Source organism: Cicer arietinum, chromosome 6 (assembly GCF_000331145.2).
Source record: "Cicer arietinum cultivar CDC Frontier isolate Library 1 chromosome 6, Cicar.CDCFrontier_v2.0, whole genome shotgun sequence".
In the NCBI taxonomy this organism is placed as follows: domain Eukaryota; kingdom Viridiplantae; phylum Streptophyta; class Magnoliopsida; order Fabales; family Fabaceae; genus Cicer; species Cicer arietinum.
The window spans coordinates 37,524,420-37,551,024 of NC_021165.2; the positions used below are offsets into that span (position 1 = coordinate 37,524,420).

A 26,605-nucleotide genomic window follows, 5' to 3' on the forward strand; every position below is an offset into this window, starting at 1 on the left:
AGACCATCCTCAAACACAAATCATTGGAGACACGGATGGTGGGATTAGAACAAAAAAAATCATTCATGAATGATGAAAACAACATGGCAATGATATCTCATATTGAACCAAAATCAATTAAGGAAGTCATAATCGATCAATCTTGGATATATACTATGAAGGAAGAACTGCTGCAGTTTGAAAAAAAAATGAAGTCTGGACACTGGTACCTGATCCATTAGATCAAACAATCATTGGTACACGATGGGTCTTCAGAAATAAACTAGATGAAAAGGTAAGGTTATTAGGAACAAAGCAAGATTAGTAGCTCAAGGCTATAAACAACAAGAAGGTATAGATTATGATGAAACCTTTGTTCTGGTTGCAAGGTTAGAAGCTATTCGTATACTTCTTGCATATGCATCTCATAAGCTTATTAAATTATTTCAATTGGATGTTAACAGTGCATTTTTAAATGGATTCTTAAATGGACAAGTCTATGTGAAACAGCCCCCAAGTTTTGAAAGTCAATCAAAACCAAATCATGTTTTTAAACTTACCAAAGCTCTATATGGCTTAAAACAAGCACCAAGAATCTGGTATGAACAATTAAATTCATTCTTAATCAAAAACTGCTTTTTAAGAGGAAAAATAGACACTACATTATTTAAGAAAACATAAAAGAATGACTTACTTATTGTTCAAGTATATGTTGACGATATCATTTTTGGATCAACAAATGAAAAAATTTGTGAAGGTTTTTCAAAACTTATGCAAAGTGAATTTGAAATTAGCATGATGGGAGAATTAAGGCATTTTCTTGGTTTACAAATTAAACAATATGAAAATGGAATTTTTATTTGTCAAGAAAAATACATTAAAGATTTGTTAGTCAAATACAAAATAAATGAATCAAAAAGCATGGCCACTCCCATGCTTCCATCTTCTTCTTTAGAGAAAGATGAAAATGGCAATTCTGTTTCTGAAAAAGACTATCAAGGAATGATTGGTTGTTTGCTTTATTTAGCTGCTAGTAGGCCTGATATAGTATTTGCAGTGGGATTATGTGTTCGATTTCAATCAGCACCAAAAGAATCTCATTTGACAGCAGTAAAACGAATATTTAGATATCTTGTTGGAACCACTAATATTGGTCTTTGGTATAGAAAAGGTTCGCATTTTGATCTTATAGCGTATTGTGATGTTGATTATGCTGAAGATAAAATCGAAAGAAAAAGCACAAGTGGAGTATCTCAGTTCTTAGGTGAAGCATTGATAAGCTGGTCTTGCAGAAAACAAAACACTATAGCCTTATCAACAACTGAAGCTAAATATGTCTCAACAGCAAATTGCTGCTCACAAGTTTTGTGGATTAAAAATAAACTCGAATACTACTTAGTAAGTTATTCCAGCATTCCAATTTATTGTGATAATACTAGCGCTATAAATCTGTCTAAGAATTCAATACAACACTCTATATCAAAACATATTGAAATAAAACATCATTTCATTCGTGATCATGTCAATAAGAAAAATATCGAATTAATCTTTGTTGATACTCAAAATCAACTTGTTGACATTTTCACAAAGCCTCTTGTAGAGGATAGTTTCAATTTGATCAAAGAGAAACTGAAAATCACGAAAAATCTAGAAAATTCTGGTTAAAATCTGCTTCTGCAGAAAACGGAGAACGTTTATCGATCTCTGTTTTTCCAAACATCAGTCTCCATTTTTTAACCAATATTCTCCTATGTGCATCACTTTCCCTCTCAAAACCAAAAAGGAAAATCTTGGCATTTAATGCATGTGTCTCTTTACCTGTAAAAGAGAACTGACACAAAGCACTCATGCCCCCAAAATTCTCTCCTCCTTCCCAAGATTTAAAATAATCATTGATCTTTCTCTCACGTTTCTGACTAAACTTTCAACCACTCCATCTTCCTTTTCTAAAAAACATTAAACAAAATCCTCAACTTCTCATCTTCTTCTTCAAATCTCTCTCACTCAAACTTCTCAACTCCCAAACCATGGCACACACAAAACAATCTGCAAGAAAGAATGCATATCCTTGCTCGCCATCCTCATCATCCCTATTATCTGAATCATTTCAACGTGCACCCTCTCCACCACCACGACCAACTCCACCACACGTCTCCTCTGATACCTCGTTCTCTGACTATCTCTCATCGTCCCCTGAAAATTACCCTAATATCCATATCAATTCCAATCCTTTATCCACTGTTCTTCCACCACTCTACACATGTCATCCTCCTAATATCGCTCAAGTTCCCCCTCATTTGAGAAAACCTACGTTACCAAAAAGACGCTCCATGAGAGTTCAATCTGGAATTGGAACTTCAAATGCCTCCACCGAAAAACCATTTTGCTTCATCATCTCCGATTCTAAGATTGATGACTCATCTGATACTCCTCTTCACACAACCGTTAAAGAAAAAGCACAACCCAAACCCATTACTCCTTCAAAATCTTCATTCTCTTACGAACCTTCTCAATCAACTCCTTCAAATCAAAAAAGGAGATTGATCAAAGAAATCTTTTCCTCTCTTCCAAAACCATCTCAACCTTCAACACAATCCAAAAGGACCATGAAAACTAAAACGACAATGACCATCGCCCAATTCCTAGCCCGAAACAAACTCAAAAATCCCCAAAGAAAGAAAATGTTTGCACCCAAACAAAACCTAAAACTCACTGAAATAGCTTCTCCAAAACATTCTCCGTTTCCACAATGTTCCCCAAATCCAGAACGTTCTCAAAATCAAGAACGTTCTCCAGTTCGTATCCCTTCATGTTCTCCATAAAAAAAAACGTTCTCCATATCCAGAACGTTCTCCTGCTCAACATTCACATCCTCAAGAACATTCCTCTCCAACTCACACACCTTCCCCCTCCACAAAATCCAAACGTTCTCCAACTACGTCTTCATCGACATCTGATTCATATGAATCATCTCCACCCACTAAAAAATCCAAACCAAACACATTCCCTCGCATTTCAACAAAAAACTCCAAAAATTTCAAAGACAAATGGGCTCAACGCCCTATTGGAATCAGAAGAGTTTTTATATTTGATAAACTCATCATCGATGGCAACACTGTCCAACATCATACTGATGCTCTAGGTTGGACATCATTTTTACAAACATCTGAGTGTTACTATCCAGATGTTGTAAGAGCCTTCTATTGCAACGCCAAAACCATCTCTAATAAATCCCTCATCATCTCCACCATTAAAGGAATCGAGATCAGGTTAACTCCAGATATCATGGCTTCCATCCTTCAACTACCTACAGAAGGACCTTCTGTTTTTGGCAATAAGTGGTACTCAGCTCTGAATTTCAAAGAGACTTAAGTCCTCTCTGATTTATTTCAAGAAGGATCCACACGCTACCTCTCCACATATCTCAAACCCCTTCCAAAGGTCTTCAACAGCATGAGCCAACATACTCTCATTCCTCATTGTGGAAGTCATGAGTATGTCTCTGCCAATGATACCTTAATCAACTATCACCTCCTCAACTATAAGTGCCTTAATCTTCCTCATGTGATCATTCAAAACATGATTTGTGCTGCCACGAAAGATTACAAGAAAAATATTGTTCCTTATGGAATGATATTAACTAAAATCTTTAGGCATTTTGGAATTCCCCTCACCAATGAAAAATCACTCATTAAAATCTCCAAATTTTCTACAAAGAACCTCTCCCATATGCGCAAAACACTATCTGCACAACCTACCACCACTACATCTTCTTTTCCAACCTCATTGAAAAGAAAACGTTCTGCAAGATGAAGAAATGCCCATCATCTCTATTCCTTTCTCACCTCAAACATCTGATCAATCAGGGGATGCAGTACCAGAAACTGCTCCAAAACATTCTCCACTAAATCGAGAACGTTTTCCAGAACATCCTCCACCAAACCGAGAACGTTCTCCAGAAAAAATTCCAAATTCATCAACATTCTCCGTTTTTCCTCAACCATCCACTTTATCCTCCACGGATTTCCTCTCATACTCTCAAATCATTCACTCTCCACCTCATGACTTTTGAACATTACTACACAATCCCCGTATAAGTACCATGTCCCCACTTTTTGTGTCCCCATAAAAAACAAGTTCCTCCATTTTTGGTATTAGCTAGTTTTTAAACTTTCCGGAAGCTGCTGGCCCATCTGGTAAACCATCCACACCATCTAGTCCTCTCCCGTTCTTGGCTACCTCATTTGTCATTGTTCCCTCCATCTCCGGTTCCACCATTCCATCCAACATTGTTGTTGCTGCCACCTCTCAACCAACCACTCACACTCATACTCCTCCTCGCATGGTTGAACCTTCAAATTCGGATATTTTGGCTGCTCTTCAGACCATAATGGCACGTCAGCTTCAACAAGATCAAGAGATTACTCTATTGAGAACTTGGTTCACATAACAACTCGCTCCCAAGATGGGAATCGCACCACCTCCACTTCTTCATGTTCCACCTCCACTAGTTCCTAACCTAGGAAAATCCTCCTCATCTGAAGGATCCTCTTCATCTTTGGCATCTTAGTTGTTTTTCCTCCTGCCTTTTTGTATGACAAAGGGGAGAATTAAGATAGTTTTAATCTGTTTTTAGAATCTTTTTGTATCTAGGATTCTCTACATATGCTTAAAAGCAAACTAATGTTATGTATCTCTTTTGAATTAATGAAAACAACTTTGTCAAAATTATATGCTTGTTTAAATTTTTGTGAAATCAATTACTGAATTAATTGAGGGGGAGCTCTTAAGCTCTTCAAACTTGATATGAGAATCAAAATTAAAATCTAAATTAACATGTTTTTCATCATCAAAAGAGGGGAGATTGTTGAAACAAACTCTCAAATTAAAGTTTTCATGAAAATAAACAAAGGTTAATTAAGAATATTAATTATGATTCTAAAATGTTATGTTTTAACTTGTACTTTTGAGTGAATTAATTCAAAGATAGGAATCAAGCAAAGCAAATAAAATAGTTGAAAACTGAATAGACAAAGAAACAAGAACATTCTAGACAAAATAGAGAATGATCTCCAGGTTCAAGACTGATTGTCACAGCATCTAGACCAATCAATCTCCACTATTTCAATGAAGCTTTTGCCTCTGAATTTTATACTAAGATCATTTGTACATGGCAAGGAACAAATAGGTTTCATCCCAGTAAAAGAAGGTTCTCAAATCATTTAAATAAAAGGACTCGAAACAGGCCAATTGAAACAATTTGGAATCTCTTCCGCCAAACTGTCAAGAAAGTTCAATCAATCTTGATTTGTTCAAAGACATTTCAAAGACACCCAGAATGATCAAAAAAGGAACTTCAGATTGATAATGAATCTCCGTTTTCTGCAGAATTTTAGCAGTGATCTTCCTACTTCTGCAAAGGTTTATAATCACTCTCCAAACTATCAAATCTCCAGATCGAAGCTGTAACATCAATGATTAAGTGAGAAGCTTCAAAGATCTTTAAACTAGAAGACAAGAAGATTAAGCAAGGCTGTAAAAGACTCAGTCAAAACAAATTCAAATTATTCAAAGGTTGGATCATTTTTTAATCTCATATATTGGTTTTGGTCAAAACTGACAAAGCACTACCAACAGCTCTTTCGACCATTATTAAATGCTCCTAAACGCACATAAAAGGAAGGCCAATATCCAAGATTAAAGCAATAAATTCAAGTGTTGTTAATTTCCACAAATCATTCACGTTCACATACTTGAAATTCTCACTTTCACAAAGAAGAAGCAGTTCTAAATCTTTACATTATATTGTGTTATTAATATTGAATTCTTTGTAAAGAATCGAATCTCAAACAAGAGTTGAGACATCTCAAATTCTATAAAAACAATCTCATCATTATTGTAATAACTCAAACAATAAGAGTTTAATTATAGTTTGATTAGATTGTACCGAATCTTATCAAGATAGACAGGTGTTGTATTTATTTTCTGGGTGGAAAGAAATAGAGTTTGAAACAGATCAAGGTTGATATGTGCTAGGTGTTGTAAAACCAAGAAGGTTCTTTGTTTTAAACACTTAGTAGAAAATCTCTCACAGTTGTGAGGACTGGACGTAACCCGAGTTGGGTGAACCAGGATATATCGTTGTGTGGTATCTCTTCTCTTATCTATTTACTTTCAGTTTGATTCATTATCAAGTTAAATACATAAACTGGATTATTGATTTTAACTAACCAAGAACGTTCTTCGTTTTCTGGTTAAAACAAAAAACGTTCACTGTTTTCTGTTTTCACAACCAAGATCAATCTTGAGTTAATTTCTTAAGTTTTTAACAAGAATTTTTAACAGGTGTATTTACAATTCAAGCTTCTCTTTCTTGTAAATCGACATTGTTACTTCAGACTACGAATTTGTGGTATTTTTATTATTTTATGGGGTTCGTTAGAATAATAGTTAAATAAAATAAATATGCACAAACAAAATGGGTAGTTGAAAAAAAAGTCTTTTGTCTTTTCTTTGATTGTTATGTAACTATTTTCTAATTAAGACTAGATGGGACTATTATTAATAAAATTAATGTAGACACTAGCATAATGGTTGTTTATTGTGGCTTTTCCTTTCTTCTACCAATCAAAACATGACTCATGTATATGTGTGTCTCACATATGAAGTAAAGACAAATTGGATTAAATTAAAAAAATATTTCTTTTTGAGAATTGTGAGTAAGCTTTTATCTTATATGATTTCTTCGATTAGAATTTGTATAAATTTTATGAATGGCTTCCTTACCATCGTGACGATTACTCATGGCTTATCAATCATCTTGATTGTGGTGCCGTTCTTTTACCATCTTTCTCCCCAAATCCAATTTATGTTCATTTATTTTAATTTTTCCATAATTTTACCAATGGCTTCCTTACCATCGTGACGATTACTCATGGCTAATCAATCATCTTGATTGTGGTGCCTTTCTTTTACCATCTTTATCCCCAAATCCAATTTTTGTTCATTTATTTTAATTTTTTTCCATATTTTTATCAACCCATACTTTGGGTCTAACATCATTTGGTAATCAGATCTTAGGTTTGTGTGAGTTGTTATTGGATACGCAAATCTTAGGTTTGTGTGATATCTGCCTACTTAATTGAGGATACGTAGATCTGACATCATTTGGTAATTAGATCTTAGGTTTGTGTGAGTTGTTATTAAAAAGTAATACAATATCGCTCTTTAAGATGTATCCATATATATCCTTATAGTTGATTATGCGTATCTTCAATTAAGAAGGCAAATATTAGAGGATTTCAACAAACATTAAGACAATTAACTGATTCAAGATGTTGACTAGAGGATAAATAGTTTTGTCTTCTTTAGAGTGTTGACTATTTATAGTGTTGACTTTTTAGAGCTTCGACTTTTCATCAGAGTTGAACGATACAATGCTTGTCATAATTATCAGAGACAAACGATCATTTTGCTTGACACTTATTAGAGATATACGGTCATTTTACTTGACATACTTTATCAAAGACAGACGATCATTTTGCTTGACTTACTTATAAGAGACAGACGATCGTTTTGTTTGACATACTTTATCAGAGGTTGACGATCATTCAGATTGTTGCTTGTATTCAATGGATTTATCAGATGCAGGTTGAAGAGCGTGTTCATTATAGTCATATCAACTTTAGCAACTTATTCAAAGTCATTGAGAACTTTGTTTAGTAGATTATATTTTCCTTGTGCATTAGAGGATCTAGTTGTTGGTGCAAAATTTGTTTTAGCTGCAATCATCTAATTGATATTTTGATGATTAGATACACAAAAAATAAATAACTATTATCACCCTAACTGTATTTGCTAAGTGTGAAGATTTAGTTATAAGACATATTTGAATTAATGACTATCTATTTTAAGGTAGCATAAATTATGAATAAATTAGAGATCATAATCTAGGTGTTTCTAACATAAAGAATAGGTTTAAATATGTCTTTGGTCCCGGTAAATATATCATTTTTTAATTTTAGTCCCTGTAAGTTTTTTTTTGGGATTTAGTCCCGTAAAATCAAAAACAATCGATTTTGGTCTCTAAAAAAAGTCTTGGTAAACCGTCATGATACGTGGGTCTATATATACACACCAACTGATCATTTTTTATGATATATTAAAAATAAAAATAAAATTATATTATTAATTAATAAATTTATTTATTGATCTTTTAATAATTAGTGTTATTTTATAAAGAAAATATGAATAGAAATTAAAAGAGGGGTTTAGGAGTTTTTAGAAAACTCGTCATTCTTTTAATGTAATTTGACGTTATGGACCAAAGTCGATCGTCTCTAATTTTACAAGGTTTAAATCCAAACAAAAAAATTTGGAGGGACTAAAATAAAAAAGTGGTATATTTGTAGGGACCAAATATATATTTAAATTTAAAAAATATTATCACCTAATAAACAAGTAATTATGTTTACTAATAGAACAAGTCATAATATAGCAATAAGAAGTAATGCAATATAGGAACTTCAGTTCAAGTCAATGTGTTAGAAGCAAAAAAGAATACAAGTCATTACTCTTATAATTATATTCTCTGGTGATCGGACTAAAACAAAGGAAATCTAGACTTTGCTTGTGCTCTACATTCTAAGTCTAGTGACATGTGCCTCTAATAATGCAAGTTTCGCTTGGCTCTGATGATGCAAGCAATGATTTGCTTCGGTTGTCTCTGATGATGCAAGCAATGTTTTGCTTTAATTGATTCTAGTGATGCAAGTGACGTTCTGTTTCAATTGCCTCTAGAAACACAAGTTGTGCTCTGGCTCAGTTGTCTCTAGTGCAAGCAATGCTTTGGCTTAACTCCTCTGGTGAATACATATATGTCATGTCTCAGTTACTTTTGATGAATATATATATATGTTATGTCTCAATTGCCTATCATGAATACAACTATGTTATGTTTCAATTGCTACTAATAAATGCAGCAAACGTCTCATTCGTCTATCTCTAAAGAAAGCTGATGCATCTAAAGAGAGTTAACTCTTCTAAAGAAAGTCAATGTTGTGAAGAAAATTAACGTTCTGAAGAAAGTCAACATTATGAAGAATGTCAATGCTTTGAAGAAGACAATACTTCAATGAAAAGTCAACCCATTGATGAGAGTTAACGTTCTGATCAAAGTCGTTGATCTAATGATAGCCAATGTTCCAAAGAAGACAAAGTCTTGCACATCCTCTAACAATTACTCTGAATCTGTGTGGTCTGATGGTCTAAGAGATACGCTCTAATTATTGCATCCTCTACCTATTGTAACCTCTATTTCCATACTAGATACGCTAGGGATTCATTTCTGACATGTTTTCAAAGGCAAATTTATCTTCAAAGATTTGGTACAAAAACTCGTGATATACAAGTTATTCTTTCTACAACCAGTACAAAGGCATTAAATTCTAAAGACGTCCAATGGAAATATCTCAACGGACACTTCTTTTCACTTTATTTTAAGTTTTCAGCATTTCATTCACAAAATCATTTAAAATGGTCTTTTTTGTAGTCATTAAAAAATTGTCAACTAAAACTAATCGAAAAACAAACCAATAACACCCTAAATATATATGGCATGTTATTCTCGGGAGAAGTGCCAAATAAAAGAAATTTCACAAAGCTGAGCCTCTAAATTACAAACACTCTTACCATCCAGCAAAAGAAACATTATCATACCATTTTCATACATAAGTTTCAGAAGGCAATTAACTTAGTTTAAGGACGAATGTAACCATAGCAATGAAGGAAGCCAAATTCAGTTAGAAATAACAATAAAAAAAAATAAGCCAAATCAGTTAATTTGCAAAACATAGTTGACAACAGTTATTTTGTCTATGATGTGTCCAAAATGTGATTATTTTGATGTGAAAATAGTTACACAAAGGAAGATAAAATATATGACAAAATTGCCAGATGATTGGGGCTTCAGTATTATGGATGCCTAAGTCAAACATCATGTAGTACATGCCAGTTGACATAGTATCAGAACCAATTGCTGATGTCTCAAAAAGGAGTACCCCTATGGAGGGACTGACTTGAAAACGGTTGAGTGAAGTATTTGTGGTAGAAATTTGATATTAAAGGGTCTCTAAGTCCCACACCGTGTATTATGTGGCTTGATTCTTCCTCCTTGTCTGTAGCTTTTAAGGGAGGGTTTCTCAAATGCTTAGGTGTTTATCGGAAAATTTCCTTCCATCTGCTGCTCTTCAAATCCTAAAAAATATATAAATACAAAAAAGCTTAGATGTTGGGAGCAGATTTCATTTTGGATGTTTACATCAGGAAACACAAATTAAAATCAATGGAGACAAAAACAAAAATAAAAGAGCTCATGTAGTTCAAGAGACAAAGAAACACCTGCAAAACATTGCATTTATTTGTCTCAAGAAGACTCCCAAAGATAAAACCATCTTTTCCGCTTCACATCACCTGATAAGAAAATGTTTAATAAAAGCTAAAGATAAAAAAAGAATTCAAGAGTAAATGACTCAGAAACTGCTTCCATCTTCCAAATCAAGAAGTGTGCATACGTAATATGTATCACCAAAATGTCTTTAGTTCTGAACAACTCCACTGATGCAATTCATTGGGTATTGAAGAGCATAGGGCAGATAATCAGTGACCAGCAAGAATGATTTGCATTGTTCAACACTTCAACTTCCGACCCACCACTTGGAATGCACGCCTTGAGTTTGTGCTTCAAAACAATATTCTGGCATGCATAACTTTGCACAGACCCAAGAACCTGTCCAACAGAAAATTGAATATAATCATTCAAACTAAGTTACAGAATTTATATATATAAATCTTGAAAGATAGAAATCTGAAATCTCACAGAAATTGGAAAGAAAACTCAGTTTATGGTTTGTAAGATTGAGACATATTAATGCATTAAGCTGTGTAGAAAAATCTGAAAGCAAGCTTATATAGTTAGCTAAATCAAAGAGCATAAAGAATTGGAACTATCAGGCATACTGGATCAACTGAAAGGCCATTACTGTCTAAGCCTTTCGTGTCCACATGTAATATTTTGTACCAGAGACCAGTACCTACAGCATCATCATTGCTGAGGTAAGTTTTGTCCAAAATTAAATACCGACAACAAAAGTATAACATGCATAAATAAATAAAATGAAGGACATTTATTACCACACAAAAACAAAGAGGGAGCAAGTGATATAAATGGACAGAAAACGATAGTTTCCCTTTTGGATTAGTTGTGTCTGCTTGAAAGGTAGAAAGAAAAACAAAGGTTTACAGAGTTGTGGGCTGTCTTGCAAACAGGCCACACAAATAGTTGCGCAAACAAAAAGGACAACCATTTCAGATCTGAAGATTGGCAGTATATGGAGGGAAAACTGGTAACAGAGTCTATGCTATGTTTGGATGATTTTAGTTTGTAAAAAAGTAAATTGGGGGAAGACCTTTCTTAGATCATTGTTTAGTTATTAAAAATTAAGTAGAGGATAAGGGTTAGTTATGGAACTTGATTACCAATATTCCCTTCCTGCCAATCTTTGTAGGTTAATTAGGGCCTATTTGGTTTGTCGCCACTCTTTTTATTTTCTGTTGACTTCTAACTACAAATATGTGCCTTGTTTTCATTTTTTTTAAATTGTATTGGAAACAGTAAAACCAATCAAATGTCGTTTTAACTGTTTTCCTACACAAAAGTTAGGAAACATGAAATAGTAAAAACAAGGTAAATTTTTATTAAACAAGGAATCAAAACAAAGAATGGAATAGAAATTAAACATACCCCAATTTTGTCAATCTTATTGGGAATTCTTAGATAGATCCCTGTGTTTCAAAAAGGCCTAAACAACTTTATAGTCCACATAACATATACCATTTCAGGTTTTAGTCCTTTAAACATAGGAAAAGTTTCTTTTGGTCCTCATTTTTTGGTTTTAGTACCTCAGTATTTGATGTATATGGAATTAATCTCTACAATATGAAATTTATGACATTTTTGAAGGACAAAAATCAGTATGGTCCACATACTAGAGAGACACATTACATATGACCAAATCTTATAGGGACTGAAATTGAAAAGAACGAGGACCAACTCATTTTTCCCTCTTAGAATTTAGGCTTTAGGCGTAACTCGTAGTTTCTCTTTTCCAACATTCCAACACGGTTTCACCATATGTCTCTCATTTTCTCTTATTAAGAGAGACAACCCTATATCGTGATTATCCCAGGACCCACTTTCCTTCAGTGAGATTTTTTCGGTAAACCGTGTCCCAATTTCGGTTTACCCCTTCTTTGTAGCTTTTCGTTTATTTTTCAGCAAATCAGTCGCAGCATTGTTCATTGCATCGAGCTGGTACTGTTCATCGTAAGCACTGTTCATCGCTCTGGTACTGTTCATCCTCAGTACTGCTCGGCACACGTGGTACTGTTCATTGCGCGCACACACAAAAAAACTTAAGAAAATAAAAATTCAAAAAAAGTTTAAGTTTCTCCGCCATATCCCTTATCTGTTCCGACACCGTTCGCTACTGCCGCCGTCATCGTCACTGTTTCCGCACTTTTCCGGCAAACAACCCTTTGCCCTCCAAAAAAAATAAAAATCCAAAAAAGTTAAAGTTTCTCCGTCGTATCCCTTATCTGTTCCGATCACCGGCGGTTTATCCTTAGTCTATTTACACACAAAGAAGAAGAAAAAAAAATTGTGAAGTAGTTTGGTTAGGGTTTATTTTTTATTAATTTATTATTATCATCAATTTGAAGTGGTGATGGCTCAGGTTCAGGTTCAGCATCAAACTCCCGCCGCCGTGTCGGCTCCTTTGAACGGTGTGGTTGCCACACCAAACCCAAACTTCATTACGACGTCGTTGTACGTTGGTGACCTTGACCTAAATGTCAACGATTCTCAACTTTACGATCTGTTCAATCAGGTTGCCCAAGTCGTTTCGGTTAGGGTTTGTAAGGATTTGGGCTTAAAACCTTATCTTATTCAGATTCGGTTTGGGGGTTTCTGTTTCTCAAAATATTTTGGAAGAAAGAACGAGATCTCGTTATTGATTTTCATATGGCAACCGTTGCAAATCCCACCGATCAAACAACGTATGAGTTGTTGAAGTTATCATTAGACACTCAGCCCAAGGCCTTGGAAATCCCTGAGCCGAACAAGAAGCCTAGAGGCAATCAATATGGAACGGTTGATTCAGGAATTCATGCGAATGGCCAGATCCCATCATATGAACGGTCTATAACCCCTGTGTTGCAGGACTTTATGGATCCCACCATGTGCTACCTCCCAAATGGTTATCCATCTACAGCCTATTATTATGGTGCTTATGGTGGGACTGGGAATGATTCGGATGATTATTCTAGATATTTGAATCCGGAGGCAGTTAATATGACTTCTGGAGTTTATGGGGATAATGGGTCTCTTCTCTATCATCATGGATATGGATATGCACCCTATGGCCCCTATTCTCCAGCTGGATCTCCAGTTCCAACCATGGGAAATGATGGTCAGATGTATGTGCCTCAACATTATCAGTATCCTCCCTATTTTCAACCCTTGACTCCAACCAGTGGGCCATTCACACCTACACCTGCTGTCCATCCTCAGGGTGATGTTTCCACATCTGTAGCTGCTGATCAAAAGCCTCTCTCTGTGGAAGCAGCTAATGGAAATTCTAATGCTGTCTCAAATGGTGTGAGTGCTAAAGGTCGCACTCCTACTTCTGGTTACCAGGATCCCCAATTTGGTTTTGATGGAGTACGGTCACCCATCCCATGGCTAGATTCCCCAATTTTTTCAGATGGTTTTGATGGTTAACATTTTGGGCTTCCTTTTATACTTTCTTGGTGCACGATTATTCTCTCCGACGGTTACAAATCTGCCCTTATTTTCCAATTTTGATCAACAAAAAATGTGTCCTTGTTCAAACAACCATTATCTCTCCTGTTTTGGACGCATTTTCTTACTTTGTTGATCGATCATGGCTTAGTTTCGTTAGAGTTGCGCTGCTTCTTCTTAGGTGTTTGTCATGCAATTTAGTTCTTACTAAATAGATTATAACAGTGGCTTCTATTCCCACCGATGATCATTCTGATGCACTAGCCTTGCCTTTCTCTCCTTGAAGCAGATTCAAGTTTAAATATTTTGAGTCTCCATTATTATTGGTTTGAACCTTCCAAATGCAATTTTTTAGAAGAACGGAGCTTGCTTTGTTGCCTGCCATGAATTTCTATCAGGTTGATAATCAATCAGACTATCTGGCTAGACTATATTTATAGCAATTCGCTTCGACTTCACATGCATCCCTGAGTTGTCTTTCCATCTTTTTTATTATTTTGTGGAGCAAAATATTGTTTTCTTGTAGCAAGCTAAAGCTTAGTAAGCTTTAGCTTGAGGGGGAGTGTTAGAATATTAGAAAATATCTTATAATATCTATTATATTATATTAGAGTATCTTGAGGATCAATTTATATTCATAGAGATATCTTAGAATATCTCTCATTATTATTATGATTTATTCCTGATTTAGGATTGAGTCTATGTTTCTCTATAAATAGAGATTAGTATTGAGTCTTTTGTAATCAAATTAGCATAAAGTTATTATCGATAATATTCAAACCCTTATTATTTTATATCCTCATTTTCTCTAAAATCCCACAACTTCAACAGTCTATATCACTATGCCATAACCAACCACTGATATGAGTGTACCACTAATATTTATACACGCACATGCTCACATTACTATTTGATAAACGCATATGTTCTATTTTTATTTCAATATGTATTTTCAGTTAACTGCCAGGGCCCATTGATCCAATGTCTTGATTGAGTTAATGATCAGTCTTAGTTTTATAACATTGGGTTAGATCTTCAACAAAAAACCAGTATCCTCAATTTCAAATAAAAAAGTGGCGGACTATCATACCTCTAGTCCAGATATTCCTATTCTGACAGAATAAAGATATTCAAACTAAAATTAAACATTTTATTTTGTGAGAAATGAAGCATAATTAAAGTTGAAACATCATGATAATTATCACCAATTATTGATGACATGAATTGTACCTTTCAGACAAAACAACTTTTCAATCTTCATGTAACGAGAATCTCTACGATACATCAAGACTTGGGATTATTTTTGGTAGCAGCCTGTAAGATGGCCTTGAGCACGACTCACCATCACTATTTAGTAGCGCAAGTTCATTTTCAAGAACAATATAAGCTTCTGAAAATGCCTGCACCAATGTAAGAATTTATGAGCTACACTACCAGTAAACACAAATTCAGTAAGTCATTACTCTTAAAATAAATACTGTGCAGCAGATGCTGAATGGGCAATCAGTACAAGCATAAATAATTCCAAGAATCTTGTTTACTATATCATTTATGATTTCAGTGCCAAATTTCCATTTTTAACTTCCTAGACACAAGAAAATTATTTAGCACAACAATCCTCAAAAGAACATGAGATATACAATAATTCAGTAATAGCTAAGTACATATTATAATTTTCGATATTAAAGGTAAACATTTAAGACTGACACTTAAATCTTATGCATTATAATTAAGTAATAACACAACTTAATCACTTGCTGTCACTTATGTTGTAGGTTTGCATTGATTATATTGTTGAATAAGACCCTCCATTTGGTACAATTCTCAAAAATTACTTACACAGTTTCTTTTACAAAAATAATAAACCGATACATACAACATAGTTAATCAAAAGGCTATTTTATATAGCTGGAATTCACAGATGAATCAAGTATCAAGTTTTGCAGTTCTAACCAGAGTTGGAACTACAATTGTCCCTCTCAAGTATTTCAGATGCTCTGGTCGAAAATTTCATATCAATTACGACAAAAAGTTTTAATACCATAATCACCTAAGCATTATCATTCGCAGCAGTAAGCACAAGACAGATTAGCATAACTGCCAAAGAATAATTTAAATCACACGTTTTTTTTGTCAGAGACTTAAAAAAGGAAATTTTATGTAATGTCTGCATTATTACCTTAATACATTGATGTATTCGGAAGCAATTCCTTCCTACATTATTTGTTGGAAAAAGAGGATCATCTATGTGAATTGGATCAATGCTGCAAATAAGGTAATTTTCAATTAGTTGGAAAAAAAGGAAACTGACAGGATGTCACAGTATGTACACAGAATGTTGGGTTTCTCTATTACCTACAACCTCTTTCTCTCTTAATATAAAGTCCACTTCCCTGCACCGATATCCGCATTTGTCGAGGATCAAACACATTCCTAAAAGAAAAATTATTCAAGTAATTTCTAACCAAAAATCTTTCACGATTATACAATGTCCACTCCACACTAATAGCAACAAAAAATATAGAATTATAATTAGCTCTCTCACCCAAAAAAGTAAAGAAAATCCACCAGAATACTTCCATAATTCTGCAAGAAAATGGAAGAGAGTTTATTATGTAGTCGTAATACTAATGCATTTAAAGTAAAAAAGGAACCAAGAAAGTAAGAATTACAAGTCTACAACACTCCATAACCCAGCTAGGGTGTTTTTATGCCAAATTATCGTTGATTCAAAAAAGTAGCAAAGTCTGGATTGTTGTTCCTTTTTACTTGGTTCATTAAACTTAAACCCTTGATTTGAGCATAAGAAACAGAAGACGATCGAAAATGTTATTAGTACTGGGTAGTCATCAACGGATACAGACTTGAATAACTAAAAAGCTAAAAGTTTACTTGGTTGATTGGCCGGCCAAGATGGTGCTCATGCTGAAGAAAACGTATAATTAGCAAAACCTACATACAAATTAAAACCAAAAACAAGTTTAGCAGATACAGACTACCCTTTCCTCAAGTGAGGAAATCCGAAGTTCAAGATAACACCCTAAAATTTGACAAGGCAGCCTCCTTAAATCCTACATAAATATTTCTTGAGAATCATATTGGCAAACAGGATACCATTGCTAAATTAAAGAGTGTGGCAATAAGGCAGGCTAAACAGTGTTTCCTACCTAGCTTCAGCCTCAATTTTAAAACAGACACATATAACTTATTCCTCTTTTCACCTGATCATCACTAGACTAGCCGACCAAGGACATGACAGTATGAAACAGTTATCAGGACATTTGCAGTTGGATCATATCCATAAAATATAATCACTGATTAAGAAAATAAAACCAATAGTAGTGTACCAATTAGTTAACCAATTAAGTAACCTGTGAATGACATCACATTATAGACTCTCTAAAAAGCTGCAGCAATTTGTTACTCCCACACAGAGAAGATCTGGATAATTCATTAAGAAACGAAAATTGTATGTAAAGGAAACAAAAATGCATACCAAACAGTAGGAACTTAGGCCGCCAGAGTAGGACTGGTCAAGGCTCCGATCTGCCAAAAACTGTTTTAGTACCAAAGCAAGAGGAGTAGCAGCAGGAAATTGTTCCGTCAATTCCTTAACCTACAGGAAACAGTATCATAATTTGAATTGCCAAGCAATAAAAATGAGAAGCACGAGATACTTTTGGTATTTAATAGGTTGGATAAAAGAAAATTCAATTATGGTTTTAGATACACCAAGGAACTAGTCATGTTTCACTTTAATTCAAGGGTGGAGATTGGTCTAATGCCCATACAGACAAAGACTAAGGACTTTAGTTGTCAATACAAAATAGTAGTGTGGAGTATTCAATCCAAAGGCATAATATAATGACTTCTATACCAATAACCGGAGTTTAATTATAACACAAGTAATTCATATTTATATTACAGTAATTGCACTCATAAACACTAATGTTTTTTTTTATTAAAAAAAAAAAAAGCAAAATTTCAGGCATAGTTAATAAGTCAATAGGATAGGGCTTAAAATTATAAAATAGGCAAATCAGAAAATATATTTGGTCATAGTTAATAAGTCAACTTAAGTTTATGTAGACAACATGAGTTATTTATACACACATGTAAATGCTAAAACAATTGAAGAGAACTTACCATTTCTGTAGTTTGGAGTCCTGTATGTGACGAGGACTTGAAGCTGATGTCAACGCGAACTGATTTGGATACTTTGAAAGCATAAAAATTAGTTTGAGACCTTTTCCGCAAAGCTGAATCTTCTAACTGGATAATATCATAATGACTGTCATTACCATGTTCACCAGTAGTACAAAGTGACTCTTCTTTTAATGAATGTAACGTAGGAGCTGATGAAGTGATAACGTCCTCAGGTACTTCCACCACAAGCATAATAATAGGTATCTAATAGAAGAAGGATACAGATATCTTTACTAGAAATGACTGGTGTATGCTACATAAGTTGATAATAACAATTAAAAGCAAGAGAAGAGGTATTACAGCAGTATTTTCCACCGTTTTCAGAGAATCATTTTTTACCCATTCCTGATTGGCAAGATACCTAGCTGCATGCTGGAAAATAAACATTGTGTCAATTGTCTGACACTAAAAGATTTGTTGTTTGTGTGATTATTATTGTGAAAAATAATCAAATGATAAAAAAAAAAGTATTACAAAATGTGAATAAAGTACTACACAACAGTAAATTATTTTTAAATTCCATTCAATAAAATCAGTCCTCATTTAACAGAGTTAAAAACATCTATAACACATCCACTTTGTAGGATGATTTAATGGTAAAGCAAAACACATCCACTTTGTAGGATGATTTAATGGTAAAGCAAAACACATACTAAATTCTTATTTTTCTAGAAAGCCATGTTCGGGATAACTATAACCAAAGCATATAGATCCACCAATAATTAACATCATATCAATATCTTTTATTTTCAATTACCTCACTTATGGTATTTCCACTTGTTTCAAGCAACAATCAGTTAGTTAACTTTGTAGGAGAAAGACACCGGTCAGTCGCCAAGCCTCAGATTATTTTAAGGGGTAGAGCATTTCATAAATGTTCATGGTAGGTCTCACAAATTCTATAAAACTCCTACTTAACATAGATTTGCACGTCCAGTAAAGGTAAATGGGTAGTACAAAGTGTAGGTACTGATTAATCGTCAATATACCTGAAGACATGTTTCTTTAATACCATTACGACCTTCCAATATACCAGCTTCCTTAATAGGTTCCTGAACATTTTATTAAAATTTAAAAGAAACAAAAGGTTAATCCACCAAGGTTATGATCTACAAAGAACACAAGAGACTAGACAAAAACTATACCAGGTTCCTCACTGGAGGGAGACAAACCACAAGGTCAACATCACTGGTTGGAAGAGCCATACCAGTGGCATTGGAACCAAATACGTTTGTCCTGGACCTGGGCCATAGAACTTGTAGAGATCGGGTAACTCTCTTGACAGCCCAATTAATGTAAGGCCTTCTTGCCATGTTTTCTGCCGCAACCTTGGATTCCATCATAATTATAATTTACATTAAAATGTTTAGTTTTCCAGTAACAAAGAAAGACAAAGTTTCAACATATTCAATTAACAATTCTAATAGGAAAAATTTCAAATAAGGAAACTATGATGACAAAATGAGGATAAAGATATGTATAGTATGTCCAAAGATAGGATCATTCAGGGATAAGTTACAGTGGAAAAGAGTGTTTACCACAGGTTTGCAAAAGATTTTGAGAGGCATGCAAGTGCAATATGTGTTAGTAACATCACTATAAAACATACTCTATACCTGCTTACAGAAAGAGTCAATCTCATCATGGAGCATTGCATGCATCAAAGATAAAGATGTACTCGTTGCAGAACAGCTTCGTAACTCAGGAGGTTGCAGAGGAAAGGCGACATCCGGCTGTATAATTGAACATCCACAATGAACACCAACATATATGTATATAGTAGGACTGAGCAATGATCTTTCTTACATGTTCCTGGTCACGTGCTATCTGTGACATTGCAATCAGGCGGTCCTGCAGCAAGGCAGCAGGTAAAGGTTGGATCAGAGGTTGCACTGCAAGGTTTTTACTTCTCCAAGAAGGCGGCCACACAACTTCAGCACCATCCATTCTTAAACAACCATCCTCCAAATTACTTCCATCATGATACCAGCCTCTCATTCCCCAGTGTCTTGGACTGGAACTCCCAGATCTAACGGTTGGAAAACCCCTTTGTTTCCTGGAGTCACTCACAGGGGAGGGTGGGGGAGGACGTGGTGCACGTGGTACACAAAGCACTACAGGTGATGGTGGCCGCTTTATGCGAGGCTGCTCTCGCCTGGTAGGAGGAACACAAGGGCTTTTATGATCAACACATATGGACCGTTCCCTTGACAAGTTAGGAATAATTATTGGCCGTAGAATGGGATATGGATGTGAATCACCAGCCTTCCCTTCAGTTTCTCCAGGTAAGTTATTACCCAAAGAACAAGAACTTTCGTCATCGGCTGCTGCATCTGTAACTGATGAAGAATGCAACACTTTCCCAGGTACTTCATTACCTGACATTACATAGCCAAGAGTCTGGGGCCCAGTCCCTACAGGATCAAAGGGAGAACAAAATGTCGCAGCAGTTGGTGATGTTAAACCATTTGTACTATATGACGATGAGAAGGCAACCATATCATCCACTGTCCTATTCATGTCAGCTTCACGCAAGGCCCATAAACTGTCATCGGAGCTGAGAGAGGGAGGTCGAGAAAAACCTTTTCCTGGATGATCAGAAGGGTTCCAGTACATTACGCCCCCGCCAAAATATTGATTATAATCTATACCAGAAACCGCATGAAAATCATACTCTTCCTCTGATACACAGAGGTTGTCAAATTCATCTGCAAGATCATGTGTATTTATTAGATCAGGTAAATCCAATATATCCCCAGAGTACTTCCTTTCATCATCAGAAGTTGTTCCATCTACCGGCATGCTGTGAACAGCCAACCCTTTTGAAAATGTACATTGCCGCCTAGACATAAAACCAGATTCATAATTACAATTTGGTGATGGAGTCACACCACCGCGAAAAACTGGAGGCCAGTCAAAACTCATAGGAATTGAACGAGGCAGAATTTGACTGCATCCACCTTCAATTGGTGTATTTCTTGCTTGCTGTAATGTGGGAACAAATGGGTGGCAGAAGTGATTATGCCAATTGCGCCCAACATCCAGATGCAATCTGTCTGTTGCAGGAGGGAGATGTGAGTTAAAAGATGGAAAATAGATAGAAGGTATACCAGGCCACTCATATGGACTGCATTTTGAGAAAGCTGAATTTCTACTTTCAAATAGGCATCTATCTCGCTCCTTCAACTTGCCAAACTCTTTTACATTAACCTCTCTAATTGGTTTGTCATAAACAGTTGACTTTACATCAGCTTTGGCAGCACCTGTTGTTCTCGTACGACAGGTATCTTCATTCCTGCAGAAACTATCATGCTTCAATGCAGGTTCAGGTGGTGTTGTAGCTTTACACTCTACCTCGCAAGTATCTAATTCAGAGGATAATGTTTTCCTTTCATTTGACAATAAACAACACTGAGAACCTGAACTATTGCAACTTCCAGCAAGATCTTCAACATTCTCTTTTTCAACTTTCCTGGTAGAGCTGTTTTCCTTAGTAAGTCCATTAACAGAACTACAAAGGCTTGAATTTGAAGTAACGATGTCATTACCGATTGAATCGTTGTTTTTGACATTTTGAATGGTAGAATTATCAAAAGAACTATCGCATGTTGCCACCTCACCTTCATAAGTAATAGTGATAGAGGCAGCATCTGTACCCGACTTATGAGAATCTTCAACTGCACTATCAACAAGGGTGGTTTTATTTTTATTTTTATTTTTCTCTTTTCTATTTCTTCTTGAAGTGGTTCGAGGTTTGCCAACATTTGATTCCTGAGTATGATCCTGATGACATGTAGCTTATCACAAACCATTTGAAACAAATAGCAGGAAATATGATCCAAATTAAAAAAAATAAAGATTACTACCATTTTTACAGTTGATGACGAGCTCCCTGTAGAAATATCCTTCCCCAGTGGAATGTTCGGAAATTCCCTGGGTCTCATTAAATCAGTCTTCTTTTTACTGTCCACTAGACGATCAATGTCCTAGAATATCATATGGAACAAGCAAGAATTGTGAATGATAGCATTTAAGGAATAAAGTTATTTCAGCCATAAATTTTTTAAATTAGTACCTTATGAAGATTTTCACATGAAATACCACTCACAGATGTCTTTGGTGCAGGATTTTGCCTTTTAGTATTGCGGGTCCGTCCCTTCTTTTTACGGTTAGAAACACCATGCTTTTCTTTAGGTTTACCCGACGAGGATTTGTCAAGTTCCTCCTCTAATAGCTCAGATTTAGTGCAGTCAAGCGAAATAACCATCAGAAAACCTCTCAATTTTCGTAATATACAATCAGATATTGTAGAGACAGAACGCAACGAACTAAAGAAAAGAGTTCCTATATCATATTCACTATTAGGACTTGATGTTAACATTAATGTAATGTCTTGAAGCACAGATAACGAATTAAAGGCTCTAGCTAACTCTGCAGGCTTTTTACTAAAGCTGACTGGTGTAATAATTTTTCCAAATTCTGTATCATCACAAAATGCTCGGGTGGTCCTTTGAGCAGATGCAGTACAATTATAGTCAAGTAGTTTATCCACTCCCGTGCCTCTACTGTATAGCCAAACCTCTTCTTCAGAGGCACTGCTTGCCACTTTCAAAATCTCATACGTCTGAAAACTTATGGATCAAAAGTCAGTCTAGTACTTCGAGCAGGCCTCAAAAATATAATAATCTAATCTAAATTACAATGTGTAAATGAATATACAAACTGATAAAAATTAAAACTTGTATTGAGAACTCAAAAAACTGGTAGATCCAAGTTTTCCCCAATGTGCAGCTAATTTGAAACATAAAATACATCACTTAGAGATTAGTTTAGTGATCTTGGAATATCTGAATTCATTTCCTTTGTGGAAAACAAGAAAATTGGGAGTTTCTGGACCTTCTATATCATACTCTCTCTCAGTCTCTTCTGACTATCCTCTTTATTACAGATATTTATGATGTACCATTATAACATTTCTATATTTTTCTGATTACTGTTCAAAAAAATACAATTTTTTTATTAGTCTGGATAAAAAATGAATTACTAATTATTGAATGGTACAAGACAAATCCAAGTCTTTAATGAGAAATCAGTATATTAGTTTGAACCTATGCACAATGCAAACCCATTACATCCAGGTATATATTTAAATCCTACAAGACTATCAGCCACCGCAATATCTAGCCATGAAAAATGTCCTATTTCAAAAATAAAGGTATAAATTAATCATCAAATAGGCCTTTTAACCCCTCTGTTCGATTTCCATTTTCTTTTCCCCCAACCAGGTTTGTTAACCCCCATCCCCGAAATCCCACTTCAATTTAGCAAAAAGTAACAATTAAGTTTAAAATATATTTCATAATTGACATTATCATTGCCAACAAAACAGGATCAGTATCTTCCACTAATGTTCACATGTGAGTTAATAAGCTTAAAACAAAGGGAAAGGAAAGTTCAGCAAAAAAAAAGGAAAGGAAAGTTGCTTACTTTCCTAGAACCATGTGTTCAAATATTGAAGTTCCCCATTGAATATGTCAATTATACATTGAATTCCTATCCGTAAAAATGCAAGAATTCCATTTTCACTACTAAGAAAATCTGCTAAAATCATAATTACTTTCTAATATTATTTTTTTTTTTTAAAGAAAAAATATATATTTAATATAAGGGTCATGCTAATATATTGAAAAAAAGGGGAAATTGCATTTACCTCCCCTGAGATCACCTTAGATGACACTAATACCCCCTATAGTTTTGAAAAAACACCCACCTCCCCTATATTCGCTAAAAAAAATTGCATCAAACATTTTTTTGCCACACTTACATCTATTCATGTCATTTACTATATGACACAATTAGAGTTTTCGCTTTAATTTGTAAAGGTACGACTATACATGTGGTATTTGCAATTTTGAAAGGTATGGTTATGTTCTTAGTAGCACAACAGAAGTGTGTATTCTAGTGTCTTTTTGATAAATGACAGATAAAGTTGAAAGAGTGACAGAAAACAAATGTTATGCACAATTTTTTTAGTGAGTATAGGGGAGGTGGATTTTTTTTCAAAACTAGAGGAGGTGTTAGTGTTATTTAAGGTGACCTTAGGGGAGGTAAAGGCAATTTCCCCTTGAAAAAATGGAATGCAGAATTTTCAAGAAAGAGAAATGCACAATTTTCAATACAAAGTTTCTCTTTTCTTTAGTATAAGGGCACATGTTAGCATTTCTCTTAATATAAAGCACAAGATGTGCCATTGGAATACAATAAAATCCAGAAAGTAGCAGTAACAAATACTGCAGAAAACCTCCAGAGTCATAAAAATTAGCCAACTAAAACCCCAAACAATCAACTTATTAAAAGTTTTAAATACTTGATGAAAGTAGACCAAATTTCTGATATAACTGTCAAAGAATGCACAGCTGCATACTACTTCTAATGATTCTTCACTTTTTGGTTTCATTTTTACTTAAAGTGCACAGGTAATAAATTTAGATTCCCTCACATATACCATTTTTCCAACCTATGTCAAGTAGCTAAATTTTGGCAATATAATGACAGTAAATCCACCAAAGCCAATACTTATAAGCAATGAAATGACAGTCCACAAAATCTATGCCACAACAAAATGATAGAGGGTACCATGTTAAGCTATTCCACTGGGCATTAACTTTTACTAAAAACACAATTCCATTAACATCCAAAATCAATTTTCATTTACTATCCCACCAATGCCACTCCAAACTTACCATCTTTTGATTTTCATTTAGCCAAAACGGAAAAAATCTCAATCTCATATCATTAAGAGTAGATTACAGAAAATAGAAATTTATTCAATGCTGCTAGCAATATTTTGTACTAGATGGCTTATCGCAGAACAACAGGAATTGGTTCAGATTATGTTGTGTTATAGTGCCACTATAATTGCTATTAGGCAACAATTAACAAATCAAAAGTTGCAAGAATTCCCCAAAAATTTAAAGCATACCAAAGCTTTCGCGGATTTCATAATGATAGTGTTGAACACCTTTTTCCTTGTTACAGGATCCAAATTCCCCCACCAATCAACACAACCCTTCTTCCTCCAATAAAAATTAGCAGCAACCCCAACCACATTCAACTTCTCCTTCAATTTCACACCTCTCTTTTTCCCACCACAACTATTCAACCAAGCCAGCCTCATCGAAACCTCGATCCTATTCGCAATAAAAGCCTCAATCCCATAATACCCCTTCGATTTCAACCAATTCAATTCCACCCAATCCTCTCCAAGATCAGCCTCTTCCCCTCTAAGAAACCCGCCGCCAGAGATTTGATCCATCGCCTCCATAAATCTGTCAACATCCTCCACAAGTTCCTCAGAAAACGTCACTGCATCAAGCCGTCTCGCTGAACAAGAACACTCCGACGCCTCCTCCCCTTCCTGGGACTCAAAAAGCCGAGCCGAATCAAATATTAACTTACCGGCGATGTCTGATTCGGCGATTCGAGAAAGGAGGCCGTGTGATTTCTTGAAGCAGACAGTGGGAAGGAAGGGAGGATCGCGAGAGAGAAGATCGGGGAGGATGATGAAGCAACCGTGGCCGTTGGATTGGAGTTTGGAGAGCATTTGGAGGAGGATCTGGACGAAATTAGAATCAAGAATGGTGAGATGAGAGAGACGGTGGTGAATTGATAGAGAGGAGAACCATCTGAGAATGGAGATTCTAGGGTTAGGGTTAGGGTTAGAATTTGGGGATTGGGAATGGTAGAGAGAGATGTGGGAAGTGAGTGAGTCCATGAGTTGACGGTGAGCCATGAGAGCAATTTAATTTGTGCAGAGCGAGGGAGGTTTGGAATTTGGGTTGGGAATGTTGGAGGATATTTTGGGATGATGGTGATGACAGTGTTTAGATGACAGAAGTCTGAGAAGACAATGGGAAAAATGAAAGGAGGAATCTACGCATTCGGGGGTTGCCACGATGGATTCATATTTGGGCGGGGAAGAGAAAAAATAAGGACGCATGTGCAACGGTGTTTATCGGATATATTTTAAAAAAATACTCCTATTTAACGAAATAGAATAGAATTTATATTATACTTTTTTGGATATTTTAAGACGAAATTTATTATATTGGCTGAAAATAATAGAATGAAAATGAATTCTAACATTTATATTCTATGTTCATTCTCAGTTAAAAAACACGTGTGTATAATTTAAATAGATGAGCTTTTATTAAATGATTAAAATTTTATAGTTGTATAAAATTTTATCTCTTTTCTTAAATGGTGAATATCATCTTTAACTTGTAAATAACTACTTTAGTTGCAATTTAGTTATAATAATATAATGTAGAAAAAATTAAAATTAAAAATAATCAATTAACATAAACAACTAAGAGGAACTTGACCAGAAAGAATGGAAGGAGGGTATAATTATTGTTCTATAAAATAGGAAAATGTATAACTATTGTTTCATTTAAAAAGAATGACTCTCAGCACAAAATTTGAAAAGTTCTTTCTAATTTTAATAGTCAATTTTAATGAAAAAATGATTCTAATAAAATGTATAATTATTATTCATTTTCC

At 34.8% G+C, this 26,605-nt stretch overlaps 2 protein-coding genes across 7 annotated transcripts; one reads left to right on the forward strand and one right to left on the reverse strand.

Annotated features, from left to right (window-relative positions):
• Positions 1-9,792: 9,792 nt before the first annotated feature.
• LOC101499411 (uncharacterized) lies at positions 9,793-26,041 on the reverse strand. 6 transcript variants are annotated; one of them, XM_004506424.4, is made up of 19 exons: positions 25,026-26,038; positions 22,119-22,667; positions 21,910-22,029; positions 19,850-21,826; positions 19,660-19,776; positions 19,189-19,371; positions 19,033-19,095; positions 18,344-18,415; positions 18,139-18,247; positions 17,984-18,054; positions 17,334-17,453; positions 16,730-16,789; positions 16,383-16,423; positions 16,193-16,270; positions 16,017-16,101; positions 15,068-15,237; positions 10,551-10,765; positions 10,378-10,449; positions 9,793-10,233 (listed from the first exon to the last, which is right to left on the reverse strand). In XM_004506424.4, the coding sequence occupies exons 1-16, from the start codon at positions 25,833-25,835 to the stop codon at positions 15,112-15,114; spliced, it is 4,581 nt and encodes a 1,526-aa protein (XP_004506481.1). In that variant the 5' UTR covers positions 25,836-26,038; the 3' UTR covers positions 9,793-10,233; positions 10,378-10,449; positions 10,551-10,765; positions 15,068-15,111. The 6 variants fall into 6 exon arrangements, with proteins under 6 accessions (XP_004506481.1, XP_027191852.1, XP_004506480.1 ...); XM_027336051.2 differs by lacking the exon at positions 18,139-18,247 and having other exon boundaries at positions 17,984-18,109; XM_004506423.4 differs by having other exon boundaries at positions 17,984-18,247.
• Positions 12,762-13,816, forward strand: LOC140920722 (YTH domain-containing protein ECT2-like). Its single transcript, XM_073369541.1, has 2 exons — positions 12,762-12,923; positions 13,028-13,816. Exons 1-2 carry the CDS (start codon positions 12,762-12,764, stop codon positions 13,814-13,816), a joined length of 951 nt encoding a protein of 316 aa, XP_073225642.1.
• Positions 26,042-26,605: the final 564 nt, after the last annotated feature.

Bases quoted from the DNA above. Each gene is read 5' to 3' on its own strand.
- LOC140920722 (XM_073369541.1), top strand. From the start codon at position 12,762: ATGGCTCAGGTTCAGGTTCAGCATCAAACTCCCGCCGCCGTGTCGGCT. The intron at 12,924-13,027 runs GTTGCCCAAGTC...ATATTTTGGAAG, and splicing joins TTTACGATCTGTTCAATCAG to AAAGAACGAGATCTCGTTAT.
- LOC101499411 (XM_004506423.4), bottom strand. From the start codon at position 25,835: ATGGCTCACCGTCAACTCATGGACTCACTCACTTCCCACATCTCTCTC. The intron at 19,096-19,188 runs GTATAGTTTTTG...TAAAATGTTCAG, and splicing joins TCCCTCCAGTGAGGAACCTG to GAACCTATTAAGGAAGCTGG. The intron at 18,416-19,032 runs GTATATTGACGA...TTTATTTTCCAG, and splicing joins TTAAAGAAACATGTCTTCAG to CATGCAGCTAGGTATCTTGC.